The 15,359-nt window shown below is 44.9% G+C and overlaps 1 protein-coding gene across 1 annotated transcript in view; it reads right to left on the reverse strand.

Annotated features, from left to right (window-relative positions):
• Positions 1 to 15,257, reverse strand: part of LOC112218978 (zona pellucida sperm-binding protein 4-like) — a 39,946-nt gene extending 24,689 nt beyond the window's left edge. Inside the window, exons 1-3 of the mRNA XM_042301166.1 lie at positions 15,160 to 15,257; positions 13,965 to 14,106; positions 13,373 to 13,505 (exon numbers count right to left, since the gene is read on the reverse strand). Of these exons, the coding sequence (XP_042157100.1) occupies positions 13,373 to 13,505; positions 13,965 to 14,106; positions 15,160 to 15,257 (373 nt within the window). The remainder of the gene's footprint in view (positions 1 to 13,372; positions 13,506 to 13,964; positions 14,107 to 15,159) is intronic.
• Positions 15,258 to 15,359: the final 102 nt, after the last annotated feature.

A 15,359-nucleotide genomic window follows, 5' to 3' on the forward strand; every position in this document is an offset into this window, starting at 1 on the left:
TAGCACGTAGGGCACACTGGTTGGCATCACCTCGTTAGACAATGCTGGGGTTAGTTTCCTTGTTCCTTGCCAATATTTGGCTCATTGGTGAAATTTGCATTATGACAATATATTTCATTAAATAATTCGAAAACCTTTATTAATGAAATTGCAGACAGAAGTTGACAACAGGAACATAACGCATGTTTCCGAGTAAGTTCTGCAAAATATAAAAAGGTCCCAAGTTATTTTATTAAACCTAAAGTCCAATCCTTGTGATGTTACTGCATACATCATTACCTTCTACTCATCAGACCAAGGCCATGCATACACTGCAATATAAACTTGCAAGAGAGATACAATAGTTCCAGTGTTTTCTAAGGCCTAGGCAATAAATGTCGACTCCCCAAGTTGATTTATTGTGGAATGTCTGACTAGTCTCTTATCTCATACACTACAGAGTTCTGTCTCAGTCACACATTTCTCAGACCATTTCTTCATGAGACAGAGAGACTCGAAAACAACTGTGGAAAAATATTAAACCTCTATAATGAATATATATTGTTAATCTGTATACAGACCCTATACATGTAAGGAGGGTGGGGTCTTATAACCCCTCCCCTTCTATTAATACAACATAGGCATAATCAATTATTATAATACATCAAACATTTGATACAGCCCATGTCATGACCCTTAGGTGAACCCCTGACAGCAGTATGTGTTACACCTGTGCTGGTTGCCGTCTCGTTAGTGGGAAGGTATTTCAGCTATGCTGGCCCAGGTCGCCTGTTGCCTTGATTGATGTGGAGAGTTAACACATTTATTTGGCGCTCCTTATTTTGAGTTCTAGGAAAAGATCCCTTTGTCTGATTTCCCTCATTTAGTTTTTCTCCCTGTCTTTAAGATTGGTGTGAGTTTTATTTTGTTTAGTGGGAGCTCATGATGGGTATCTTTTAGTTTCCAGTTGTTGTTGCTAATCAACTTCCAGTGAACACCCCATGAGTGTCTTTCAGAATCCCTACTAAAACCCCATCTGTTGTTGTTTTGGTTGTTGGTCAGTGACCCTGTTAGTCCTGTTTGAGCGACACTTTGGTTTTCTTGCTGGGGAATGTACGTTTTGAGAAGGAGATGAAAGGATGCAACGAATCAAGGAATGAAATTGAGATTCTCCCAAAGACAGAGGACGCAAGTATTTGACAGCTATTAATATTTTGACAGTGCCTGGCTGACTGAGGTACCATGATAACCATGGCCTGTCCAGAAACAACCCCTACTGGCCAGAGTCTAGACATTTGTGGAGATCTAAAAGGGATTGATGGGTCGTGACATGAGAGCTCCACCTTACCCTCTGATATGCTTGGTGGAATTTTGGCACTATTGCTTACGCTGTCCAATTCTCTCAGATCTTCACAAGTGTCTAGAGGTAGGGCTAGGGGTTATTTCTGGACACGACCCCACAACCCCTTGGGTGTGTGGTGGACCTACAGCTTGACGCTTGAGGTATTGGTTGGATATTTAATTTCATTGCTATACACAGATTTGCACAGGTGTAAGCTGGACAACCACGGCACCCTATCAAGCTGATCAGACAGGTCTGGGTAGCTGGAAACCTGTTATAAACTGTGAAAGGATATATTTACATGTCTTCATACCCATGCTTCATTCCAGCTAGTTAGATGTGCAACCCCTGATTATCTATAGCTAAGTCATATCTCTAGTCTAGCAATAGATACTGTTGTTTTGGATGTATAGCATCATTTAATAAGATTACCAATGGTTAGCTAGGATATACATGATATGTCCAAAAGGATGTGGGCACCTGCTCATTGAACATCTCATTCCAAAATCATGGGCGTTAAAATGGAGTTGGTCCTATTTACAGCCTCCACTCTCCTGGAAAGGCTTTCCACTAGATGTTGGAACATTGCTGCGGGGACTCATTGCACGAGGTATTAGTGAGGTTGGGCACTGATGTTGGGCGATTAGGCCTGGCTCGCAGTAGCCATTCCAATTAATCTCAAAGGTGTTCAACGGGTTTCTAGGCAATCAAGTTCTTACAGAAATCTCGCAAGCCATTTCTGTATGGACCTTGCTTTGTGCACTGGGGCATTGTCATGCTGAAACAGGAAAGGGCCTTCCCCAAACTTTTGCCACAAAGTTGGAATTACAGAATTGTCTAGAATGTCACTGTATGCTGTAGCGTTACGATTTCCCATCACTGGAACTAAGGGTCCAAGCCCGAACTATGAAAACAGCACCAGACATTATTCCTCATCCACCAAACTTTACAGTTGGCACTGTATTGTGGCAGGTAGTGTTCTCCTGGCATCTGTCAAAACCCAGATTCGTCCATCAGACTGAAAAGTGGTGAAGTGTAATTAATCACTCCAGAGAATGTGTTTCACCTGCTCCAGAGTCCAATGGCGATGAGCTTTACACCACTTCAGCCGATGCTTGGTGTTGTGCATGGTGATCTTAGGCTTGTGAGTGCCTGCTCGGCCATAGAAACCCATTTTATTTAGCTCCCGACAAACAGTTATTGTGCTGATTTTCCTTCCAGAGGCAGTTTGGAACTCTGTAGTGAGTATTGCAACTGAGGACAGATGATTTTTTACATGAATCTGCATTTGGCGGTCCCATTCTGTGAGCTTATGTGGCCTACCACTTTACGGCTGAGCCGTTGTTGCTCCTAGACGTTTCCACTTTAAAATCACAGCACCTACAATTTTTAATCAAATGTATTTATAAAGCCCTTTTTACATCAGCAGATGTCAAAGTGCTATAAAGAAACCCAGCCTAAAACCAAAAACAGCAAGCAATGCAGATGTAAAAGCATGATAGATAGGAAAAACTCCCTAGAAAGGCCAGAACCTAGGAAGAAACCAGGCTCTGAGGGTTGGCCAGTCCTCTTCTGGCTGTGCCGGGTGGAGATCATAAGAGTACATGGCCATTGAAGGCCAGATTATTCTTCAAGATGATCACAGTGGTTGTAAAGGGTAAGCATGGTCAGTACCTCAGGAGTAAATGTCAGTTGGCTTTTCATAGCCGAGCATTCAGCGGTCGAGACAGCAGGTGCGGTAGAGAGCGAGTCGAAAACAGCAGGTAGGGGACAAGGTAGCACATCTAGTGAACAGGTCAGGGTTTCCTAGCCGCAGGCAGAACAGTTGAAACTGGAGCAGCAGCACGACCAGGTGGACTGGGGGCAGTCAGGAGTCATCATGCCAGATAGTCCTGAGGCATCATCCTAGGGCTCAGGTCCTCCAGGAGGAGAGGGAGAGAGAGAGAGAATTAGAGGGAGCATACTTAAATTCACACAGGACACCACCAGCGGTGGGTTGGGGGACACTGGTCCCTGGACAGGGCCAACCAGGCAGGATATAACACGACCCACTTTGCCAAAGCACAGCCCCCACACCACTAGAGGTATAGCAACAGACCATCAACGTACTATCCTGAGACAAGCTTGAGTATAGCCAAAGAAGATCTCCTCCAATGCACGAGCCCGAGGGGGCGCAAAACCAGACAGAAAGATCACATCTGACTCAAGTTGACGCACGCCTCCTAGAAACGACATGGAAGAGCACCAGTAAGCCAGTGACTCAGCCCTCATAATAGGGTCAGAGGCAGAGAATCCCAGTGGATTGGGGAGCCGGCCAGGCAGAGACAACAAATGGCAGTTCGTTGCTCCAGTGCCTTGACGTTCACTCCTTCTGAGTTATTTATTTTTGAAATAACTGTACAACCATGATTCATTTTCAGATCCAACAGCAGATCTTTGTTTCTTGAACTAGCATCCATTTTGTCAGAGTTTAAAAGTAACAAAATATGCAGGCATCCACTTCCTTATGTCTGAAACACAGGCTTCCTTGGAAGGCAATTTTGGGGCTTCACCATGTTTCATTGAAATGTACAGCTGTGTATCGTCCGCATAGCAGTCAAAGTTAACATTATGTTTATGAATGGAATCACCAAGAGGTAAAATATATAGTGAAAACAATAGTGGTCCTAAAACGCAACCTTGAGAAACACTGACATTTACAGTTGATTTGTCAGAAGACAAACCATCCACAGAGACAAAATGACATCTTTCCGACAGATAAGATATAAACCAGGCCAGAACTTGTCGGTGTAGACCAATTTGGGTTTCCAATCTCTCCAAAAGAATGTGGTGATCAATGGTATCAAAACCAGCACTAAGGTTTAGGAGCACAAGTACAGATGCAGAGCCATTTAAAAAGGTAATTTTCCTTCTTCGCAAGCGCAGTCTCAGTGCTATGATGGGGTTTAAAACCAGACTAAAGCATTTCCTATACATTATGTATTCAGGGAGGCAGTGAGTTGCTGCTTAACAGCCTTTTCAAAATGAGAGGAATGGGAGAGTCGATACAGGCCGATAGTTTTTGCATTTTCGGGTCATGGTTTGGCTTTATTACTGCCACTTCTTATGTTCAACATATGAGGACCAAGCACAGGAAGAAGCTCTTTCAGTATGTTTAGTTGGAATAGGGGTCCAGTATGCAGCTTGACGGTTTAGAGGCCGTGACGATTTTCATGAATGTGTCCAAATGTTTTTTGTTTTTAGGGGTGCGACTGTATCTAGGGTAGAGGTCGGCCGATTATGGTTTTTCAACTCCGATACCGATTATTGGAGGACCAATAATGACAACTACAACAATACTGAATTAACACTAATTTTAACTTAATATAATACATCAATAAAATCAATTTAGCCTCAAGTAAATAATGAAACATGTTCAATTTGGTTTAAATAATGCAAAAACAGTGTTGGAGAAGAAAGTAAAAGTGCAATATGTGCTATGTAAGAAAACTAACGTTTCAGTTCCTTGCTCAGAACATGAGAACATATGAAAGCTGGTGGTTCCTTTTAACATGAGTCTTCAATATTCCCAGTTAAGAAGTTTTAGGTTCTAGTTATTATAGGAATTATAGGACTATTTCCCTCTATACCATTTGTATTTCATTAACCTTTGACTATTGGATGGTCTTATAGGCACTTTAGTATTGCCAGTGTCCCTCTCCTCGCTCCTCCCTGGGCTCAAACCAGCAACACAACGACAACAGCCACCATCGACGCAGCGTTACCCATGCAGAGCAAGGGGAACAACTACTTGAAGGCTAAGAGCGAGTGGCGTTTGAAACGCTGTTAGCGCACGCTAACTACCTAGCCATTTCACTTCGGTTACACCAGTCTCATCTCGGGAGTTGATAGGCTTGAAATCATAAAAAGCCCAATGCTTGATGCACAATGAAGAGCGGCTGGCAAAATGCACGAAAGTGCTGTTTGAATGAATGTTTACGCACATGCTTCTGCCTACCACCGCTCAGTCAGATACTTAGATACTTGTATGCTTCTATACTCAGTCAGATTATATGCAACGCAGGACACGCTAGATAATATCTAGTAATATCATCAACCATGTGTAGTTAACTAGTGATTATGATTGATTGTTTTTTATAAGATAAGTTTAATGCTAGCTAGCAACTTACCTTGGCTTACTGCATTCGCGTAACAGGCAGTCTCCTTGTGGAGTGCAATGAGAGAGAGGCAGGTCGTTATTGAATTGGACTAGTTAACTGTAAGGTTGCAAGATTGGATCCCCCGAGCTGACAAGGTGAAAATCTGTCATTCTGCCCCTGAATGAGGCAGTTAACCCACCGTTCCTAGGCAGTCATTGAAAATAAGAATGTGTTCTTAACTGACTTGCCTAGTTAAATAACATTTACATTTAAAAAAAAGTTTTTTTAATAAAAAAAATAAATGGGGCTGACTACACTGACTGTGCTAGTGGCAGTCCACTAAGCTGGCAGGCTGGCTAACAGCCTGCTGCCTGGCCTGAACCAGTGGTGGAAAAAGTATCCAACGGTCATACTTGAGTAAAAGTAGATACCGAAAGTCACCCAGTAAAATACTACTTGAGTAAAAGTCTAAAAGAAATACAGATACGTATCAAAACTAAATGTTTTGCGTTCAAACCAACATAAATAATCAAATGAAACAGAGCCTAACGTGATCAGAAATCTCAACTTAGCAAGCAAGTTGCAGCAAGGAAGAATTGAGTGTGTGTGCATTCACGCGAAAGGGGGGGGGGATTCTGTCAGGGGGGAGCTTTTCGGCACATGTTTCTCGCTGATTCACACGCTGAATCAATGTTGCGCTTGGTGACCTGGCGGTTTCATCCTAACATCGTTGGTCCCGACGTGGTTAACAATATCCCTATACTCACCAGTTTTAGCCTTCGCCAGTACCATCTTCAGATTAGCCTTAATGTCGGTAGACCTGCCCCTTGGTAAACAGTGTATGATCGCTGGATGATTATTTAAAAATCTAATACTATGGGTAATGGACTCACTAATGACTAGGGTTTTCAATTTGTCAGAGCTAATGGTAAGAGGTTTCAGCGGCTCAGACCCCGTAACCGGTGGAGGCAAGACCTGTGTTGGCTGGACACATGGAATTGAACGCTTTTTTTCTGATAACCAGTTCATTCCATCCGCTGTGTGGAGCCCAGTGTCACAATATGACTATATTTCTCAGCTGCTTGCCGCCGTTTAAGTATTCACAAAAAGAACAGGCCTTATTTTAGGGCATTTTTCATCCTGCCAGCTCCTATTCATTCTATTGAGCTCCGTGGCAACAACTCGCCTTCCGAAAGTTATATTCCCAGCGTATTGTTTTACGTCACAATGCCTGCTTTGCTCACTTTGTTTATAGTTAACATGTAAACAAAATTACTCATGGAACACGTCCCATTGATTCCAATAAGGGAAACATAGGCATGTCTGTCTATTTTGCCAAATATCTCACAATGTGTATATTTACTTTTTTTTCATGAGAATCTCCTCTTTCCAATTATGTAAGTCTGGGCAGCGAGCTCGTTGGTCATCGATCACTCGACCAGAAATAGTCGGAAGTTTTCATTTTTCCCAACTTTCTCATTACGCAGACATAAGCACAGTTGACACCATCGAGGTGCGGGTGTTGACTTTCTACACATCTTGTTTTTTTCCAGTTTCGTCCGACGAACCGATTGTAGTGATAAAATAAAAAGGGATAATTTCTTTGTGCATTTTAGATGAAATTCAATTCTAAGCATCGCTCCAGTCAAAACAGGCTCTGCGAACATCGATTCCATTCTTTACTATGGGCTCGCGCTAGTGTTCCAGTTTAGCCAACGTTCTTTTGCTGTTTTTCAGCCTTGGGTGAATTTTGACTCATTCTATAGTCCAGCCTAAAAGAGAAGGCTCCGCCTCTGACTCCGACTCATTGCTTAATGGGGAGAAAAGGTTAAAAGTTTGTCAGTTGAATGAGCGACACCGGTTGAGCATGCAATAGCATTTCATTTCAGAAGTCTTGAGAAAATTGTCCGGCTGCGGGGACTGTAGGTGGGATTTATACTACTATCTGTACTTACTGGTGGCACAGATGCTGTTTCATCCTTTCCAACGCTTAAATTGCACTTGCCTAATGATTGCATCTGAAGCTGTGCTTGCAACACGGCTACCTCACCATAAGACGATACTGCTCCTGTATATTATGAGTACCTAGCTTAGGGTTTTATGTCTTTGTGCCAAGTCATAATTGCCTCCCTGAATTTTTTATTTGATTTGAATTCTCTGTCAGCAGGAAAGTGTTGTCCAATTTGATCTAATTTGCAAAAACATTTTCATATTCCAGCTGAATTGGTAGAATGCTGGTGCGCTTATTTTAGCGCCTCCATGGCTTTATTAAATTCCGCTATCTCTATATTACAGGGAGAAACGGGTCCGTTTGTCGCCATATCAATAATTATTATTCCCTAACACTCCCGACAGTGTTCATGGTATTTTAGATTTCTTCACTCCCATCTATAATACACACCTTCTATTAACTATTTTCTAAGATAGCACTACACACTTCCCAGGATAATAATTAATTGGTCACAACACTTAATACCTTGTTTTAGAACTGATACCATAGCATCTGCAAATCTTTTACTGGAGAATACGGATGACTTAATGGCTTTGTGCCGTACCTCCTCCAAAATCCCTATTATTGATAACACACATCACCAAAATTATTCACACTTGCCTTCCTATTTCCACATAATCTGCCATGGTTCATCACCCCAACAGGGCACACAACTAACCTTCCATTCACACACTCACTTTTATGGCTACTAGAACTAGGCTCTCACTCCGTTATAGTTTATGCAGGGAGTTTATGCAGGGTATTTACCCCCTAGGACTTAAACTTCGCAGGTTAACAACCTGCGCAGGCTTACCTTCCGGGACTCACACTTTATTAATAGTAATTACAGGTATTAACCCACTGGGAGTTACTATTGACTTTACAGTACTAGCAGGAACCAACCTACTAGGGATTTACCCCCTAGGACTTACCCTACAGGTTGCATGACTTTACCCCCTAGGACTTACCCTACAGCCTGTATGAGTTTACCTTCCGGGCCTTACCATTTACTATAAAGCTACGACCGGTCGTTACACAATGGGCCAATAGAATTCAACTTTGGTTCTCCAGGTCCGTATCCCATAATAAGTTCAGCCAACGAATCTCATCTCCCCAATATGTCAAAATGAGTGGAGACAGACATAGGAACTAGCCTACCTTGTTTGTTGCCAGCTCTGCTCCACTGATCTGGACTCTTTTTGGTTTGACTACAAATCGTGGTGAACTCCTGGCAAGCTCACCATCTGTTAGGTTCTTATTTTTCAAAGTAAATAACCCACGGACACGAGAGAAGCTTTAACCAATTTGAATTCTTCCTAAAGTTTCTGTACAACTGTAATCAGACAACTCAACATTTGTCCCATACAGATATTTATATCCCACTTAAGACACTCCCTCTCTCCAATCCGTACAGTTTATGCCCAACAGGAAGAAGGTAACCAGATACTTCAACATAAACCCTGATTACTCCCTTAAGGGAACCCTTAACTTTCTCCTTTGATTCTATGCTTCTTCTCTATCATATATTTAATTTCTCAATGTTCAAAATGTCGAACCCAACAGTATGATATCAAATGTTCAAAGAGGGACTGATGGGTTCAGATTTCTAAACTTTGAATATTAATCATTAGTTACGCTAGAGATATGAGGGGTGCCGTAGTCGAGGGTCTACACCAGGAGTTCATGGTTCTGTAGAAGGAAGGGTTATTGTGGGTGCAATTAAGCTTGGAATGTGCTGAGTGCAGGGAAAATGATTGCATGTGGCAGTACTTATAAGGGGAGAGAGCAGTGGATAAGGGGGGTGAGGTCCAGTCACGTTAAGGAACGAGGAACCGTTTATTGCCCATATAATTTAGTTTCCTGCCTAGCAGTAAGGATACAATGTTTAGCGAAAAGGAGACTCCACCCAAAGTGGGGTACATATACAGTGCCTTGCGAAAGTATTCGGCCCCCTTGAACTTTGCGACCTTTTGCCACATTTCAGGCTTCAAACATAAAGATATAAAACTGTATTTTTTTGTGAAGAATCAACAACAAGTGGGACACAATCATGAAGTGGAATGACATTTATTGGATATTTCAAACTTTTTTAACAAATCAAAAACTGAAAAATTGGGCGTGCAAAATTATTCAGCCCCCTTAAGTTAATACTTTGTAGCGCCACCTTTTGCTGTGATTACAGCTGTAAGTCGCTTGGGGTATGTCTCTATCAGTTTTGCACATCGAGAGACTGACATTTTTTCCCATTCCTCCTTGCAAAACAGCTCGAGTTCAGTGAGGTTGGATGGAGAGCATTTGTGAACAGCAGTTTTCAGTTCTTTCCACAGATTCTCGATTGGATTCAGGTCTGGACTTTGACTTGGCTATTCTAACACCTGGATATGTTTATTTTTGAACCATTCCATTGTAGATTTTGCTTTATGTTTTGGATCATTGTCTTGTTGGAAGACAAATCTCCGTCCCAGTCTCAGGTCTTTTGCAGACTCCATCAGGTTTTCTTCCAGAATGGTCCTGTATTTGGCTCCATCCATCTTCCCATCAATTTTAACCATCTTCCCTGTCCCTGCTGAAGAAAAGCAGGCCCAAACCATGATGCTGCCACCACCATGTTTGACAGTGGGGATGGTGTGTTCAGGTTCTTGAGCTGTGTTGCTTTTACGCCAAACATAACATTTTGCATTGTTGCCAAAAAGTAAAATTTGGTTTCATCTGACCAGAGCACCTTCTTCCACATGTTTGGTGTGTCTCCCAGGTGGCTTGTGGCAAACTTTAAACAACACTTTTTATGGATATCTTTAAGAAATGGCTTTCTTCTTGCCACTCTTCCATAAAGGCCAGATTTGTGCAATATACGACTGATTGTTGTCCTATGGACAGAAAAAGTTTGGAATATCCAATAAATGTTGTTCCACTTCATGATTGTGTCCCACTTGTTGTTGATTCTTCCCTAAAAAATACAGTTTTATATCTTTATGTTTGAAGCCTGAAATGTGGCAAAAGGTCGCAAAGTTCAAGGGGGCCGAATACTTTCGCAAGGCACTGTACCACCACTATTGTGAACAAGTTTTGGTCAATTCAGCTGTTCAATCCTTTGGGAAGAATAAACTTGGTTTAAGCTTTCATAGTATCTGTTGAGTTCTTTCTCTGATAATTAGAACCTAACAGTAGGCACATGATTACTGCAGTAGGATCAGCAGAGGCATTCAGAGCAGTTAGAGAGACAAATTGTTACTTATATTGTTTCTACCAACACCCCTGGTGTAGGGTACATTTGCTGAAGCATTATGACAACTCTGCGTCACAATGGTAGTGATTAGCTGAGCTGGGCTTGGGTAATTGGTAAGTCATTGTCTCAACGCAGTCTTATAATGCTGTGACAGGATCCAGGAATCCCAAAAATTTGTGGATCCCATCCTTATAAAATGTGTTTTGTTTTCAAAAGGTATCGAAATTGTAAACAAAAGTTACCTCCATTGAGCTGCAATAATCACATAGCCAGTTGTGAAGAGAAAGAATTCTGCTAAAGCGTTCAATGCCACGATTCAGAGGGCACACAGCCAGATATGATGGGTCTTTTGTTAGTGTCAAGCAGAGAGTCAATCAGCTCTTTAAAATCCAGTTTCAACTGTTCAGAGTTGCCCTTCATAATGTCATTAAAACCACATGGACTATGATAGAATTGATTTCCATGTCCTGGCCTAGTACATTCGGGAGCAGCTTAGTAATGTCATTTACGCTCGCTCCTGGATAGGACATTGTTTTTGCATCAGGAACGGTCACAATTATTATCATGGAGCTGCCCAAAATCACGGCTGGCGAGAAGAACGTGGAAATCCACCCACCCCCACACTTCACAGGATTCAGGCCTTCGACAGATGGAAAAGCCCTGCTCGATCCAACTTTGAAAATGTAGTAGTAGGCACTGCAGCCGCAGACACATGCACCCCCAGCGATGAAGGTGCAGGAAGATCAGGCTCCAGGACGGCGAAAGTATTCATTTGTATCCCCTCCAGGCCTCTCGTTGGGAGTGTTGACGGCTTTGCGGGGAGGTCGCTGTCTTCGGCTTCCACTGCTCGTAACATGCGACCATCGTTGACTGCCTTTTTCCTCATGCTGTGCTCCTTCGACTACGCTATCAGATGGGAGAGCTCTGGGCAACACCGGCCAGTCGGATAATGACAAACTACAAAGTGGAGATACATCCAACAAGCGCAAATGCCGTCCAGTCACCGGTGTCGAAAATGAAAACATTCCTTACTGCGTTTTCCCCAGTTTCTTACGTAGGCTGGCGACCTGCATGATCAAGGAAGCCATCTCAAGCCAAGCCTATAATCCTTGGCAATTGCATTGGGACTCCAAGTTATCCGGTTTGTCCCGAAACAAAGCATAATAGATACAGCGCTGGAACCGTTAATTTATTTCTCCAGACAAAGAGGGCTCCATTGCAAAAGTCATCTGGTACTAACTTCGTTAGCTTGATGGCTAGCAGCTTAGCGTCTCTGTCAAGCAGGCTTCAACCTTTCTGTTAAGTGCGATTCCGGGACAAGAAATAGCGATCCTAGCTGTTAAAGCTAACCGAGTTGAGGAATCCACGCAAAAACAAGTTCTGTATTCGTATGTAATGAATAGTGGTTCATTTAATACAAAATTACAAACCGAGTGTTTTACAGTTAAACCTGATCCATCAAATGGTGAGAGAGGGAGAGAAAGGTGGGAAGTGGAAGACAGAGAGATGGAGAGAGAAACACAGCAGTGCAAATATACTTAGACTTGAGTATTTCAATAACTCTTCTCTTCCAACTTGTTTGACTACCTACGGGGGAAGGATATCCAGCTACACAGGAGGGTGTTTTTTACCAAGGAGAAGAAGGAGGCCGTGCTGACCAAGATGCATGCTGGCCATTTTGGAGTGAAGCGCATGAATGTCAAAATCAACTTACGCTTATTTCTGCCTCATGCACAAATTCATGTTGTTACTCCTATGAACAGAGAAACTGAAATAGTCTGTCGATACGCTTTCCTACTTATTCATTACTGCTGCTGTGCTAGTTGTAGCACTGAGTGGAAATAGGAAGAACGTGCCTTTTAAGGCTTATTAAAATGTGCTGACAGTGCTGAGTAAGAACTTAAACATTAACTCATAAAAACAGTAGCTCTGCCTGGTTGAACTCATAACAATTGAATCACGGCCTGGTATGAAAACTCTCTGCATCATCTGACCGTAGGGCGCGACAGAGGGTTGTGTGTATGGTCCAGTACATCAATGGGGCCAAACTTCCTGCCATCCAGGACCTATATACTAGGCGGTGTCAGAGGAAGGCCCCAAAAATTGTCAAAGAATCCAGTCACCCAAGTCATAGACTGTTCTCTCTGCTACTGCACGGCAAGCGGTACCGAAGTCTAGGACCAAAAGACTCCTTAAGAGATCTACCGGCAAGCCATAAGACTGCTGAACAATTATCAAATGGCCACAAGGCTTTATCGTTGGGGTTTTTACAGAAATGTTTGCCGATCGTCAGGTAAGGCCTTGTAGATCGACTGGTTGGTGACCACTGCTCTAGAAAGTTGAGTGAAGTTCAATCTCGTACTTCTCTCGGTGGGCGCTCAGCTTAGAGTTTACATTAGTGGCAACTAACATATTAGCCAAAATCGATGTATTATCTTTTTGGGAATACGTCACAACGTGTTCTAAACTGCTCTGGTGACAAACACACTTTTAGCCTGGTCTCCATTCATCCACATGGCTGCTGGCTGCTCTTTGCTACCAGTATAGCCCAACCGGCTAGCAGATGGTGTTATTATTCCTTTTACATCATTTGTCATCTGCATCCAAATGGAATGTGCCCAGCTGGCTATAAACTTTGAAATCACACTGTTACAACTTAGAGTTCTAGATTAAAATGAGCATGGTCCAACACCTACCTGCTTTCCCATAAAAGCACATACGCCCATCGAAACAGCAGTTTATGGCCTCACATTTGGCACCAGTGATGTCAGGAAGTCCACATTGCACTTTGTCATTGCCCTCAACATCACAGGTCTGCTTTGGGCCTTGGTGTATCGGGCCAGTGGGTAACTTAGGCGCCTGAGGTGGTTGGGCAGGCTTCTGAGGAAGGAGTTGGGTAGGCGTCTGAGGACGGGGTTGGGCGGGCCACTGAGGAAAAGGTTGGGTGGGCCTCTGAGGAAGGGGCTGGGCAGGCCACTGAGGAAAGGGTTGGGTGGGCCTCTGAGGAAGGGGCTGGGCGGGCCACTGAGGAAGAGTTTGAGTGGGCCACTGAGGAAGGGGTTGGGTTGACCAGTGAGGAAGGGGTTGGGCGGGCCTCTGAGGAAGGGGATGGTCTGGCCACTGAGGAAGGGTTTGGGTGGGCCTCTGAGGAAGGGGTTGGGCTGGCCACTGAGGAGAGGGTTGGGCAGGCCTCTGAGGAAGGGGTTGGGCAGGCCTCTGAGGAAGGGGTTGGTCGGTCCACTGAGGAAGGGGTTGGTCGGGCCTCTGAGGAAGGTGTTGGGAAGGCCTCTGAGTAAGGGGTTGTGCTGGCCTCTCGGGGAGTGGTTGGGCAGGCCTCTGGGGAAGGGTTTGGGCAGGCCTCTGAGGAAGAGGTTGGGTAGGCCTCTGAGGAAGGGTTTGGGCAGGCCACTGAGGAAGGGGTTGGGCAGGCATCTGAGTAAGGGGTTGGGCAGGCCATGGAGGAAGGGGTTGGGTAGGCCAATGAGGAAGGGGTTGGGTAGGCCGCTGAGGAAGGGGTTGGGTAGGCTGCTGAGGAAGGGGTTGGGCAGGCCGCTGAGGGAGGGGTTGGGTAGGCCGCTGAGGAAGGGGTTGGGTAGTCCGCTGAGGAAGGGGATGGGCAGGCCAAGGAGGAAGGGGTTGGGTAGTTCGCTGAGGAAGGGGTTGGGCAGGCCACTGAGGAAGGGGTTGGGTAGGCCACTGAGGAAGGGGTTGGGTAGGCCGCTGAGGAAGGGGTTGGGTAGTTCGCTGAGGAAGGGGTTGGACAGGCCATGGAGGAAGGGGTTGGGTAGGCCGCTGAGGAAGAGGTTGGGTAGGCCTCTGAGGAATGGGTTGGGTAGGCCTCTGAGGAAGGGGTTGGGAAGGCCACTGAGGAAGGGGTTGGGTAGTCCGCTGAGGAAGGGGTTGGGTAGTCCACTGAGGAAGAGGTTGGGCAGGCCACAGAGGAAGGGGTTGGGCAGGCTTCTGAGGAAGGGGTTGGGTAGGCCACGGAAGAATGGGTTGGGCAGGCCACAGAGGAAGGGGTTGGGTAGGCCTCTGAGGAAGGCGTTGGGTAGGCCACGGAAGAATGGGTTGGGCAGGCCACAGAGGAAGGGGTTGGGTAGGCCTCTGAGGAAGGCGTTGGGTAGGCCTCTGAGGAAGGGGTTGGGCAGGCCACTGAGGAAGGGGTTGGGTAGTCCGCTGAGGAAGGGGTTGGGTAGGCCACAGAGGAAGGGGTTGGGTAGGCCTCTGAGGAAGGGGTTGGGTAGGCCTCTGAGGAAGGGGTTGGGCAGGCCACTGAGGAAGGGGTTGGGTAGTCCGCTGAGGAAGGGGTTGGGTAGGCCTCTGAGGAAGGGGTTGGGTAGACCTCTGAGGAAGGGGTTGGGCAGGCCACTGAGGAAGGGGTTGGGTAGTCCGCTGAGGAAGGGGTTGGGTAGGCTTCTGAAGAAGGGGTTGGACAGGCGTCTGAGGAAGGAGTTGAGCAGGCTCCTGAGGAAGCAGTTGGGAAGGCCACGTCGGTAGAGAATTCTGTCCTCTCACGTATTGAGCGTCACATAGACCGATAAGCATGGCCACTGCCATGAGGCAAACTGGACTCCACTTCATCGCGATGGCTTCACGACAAGAAGTGATCCTCAATATTCACTGGATGCTCTGAGGAGGATGAAGGAGTTGTGGCTGCTTTTATAATGGATGGAGAGTTATTTA

Source organism: Oncorhynchus tshawytscha, linkage group LG19 (genome assembly GCF_018296145.1).
Source record: "Oncorhynchus tshawytscha isolate Ot180627B linkage group LG19, Otsh_v2.0, whole genome shotgun sequence".
NCBI classification, from domain to species: Eukaryota; Metazoa; Chordata; class Actinopteri; order Salmoniformes; family Salmonidae; genus Oncorhynchus; species Oncorhynchus tshawytscha.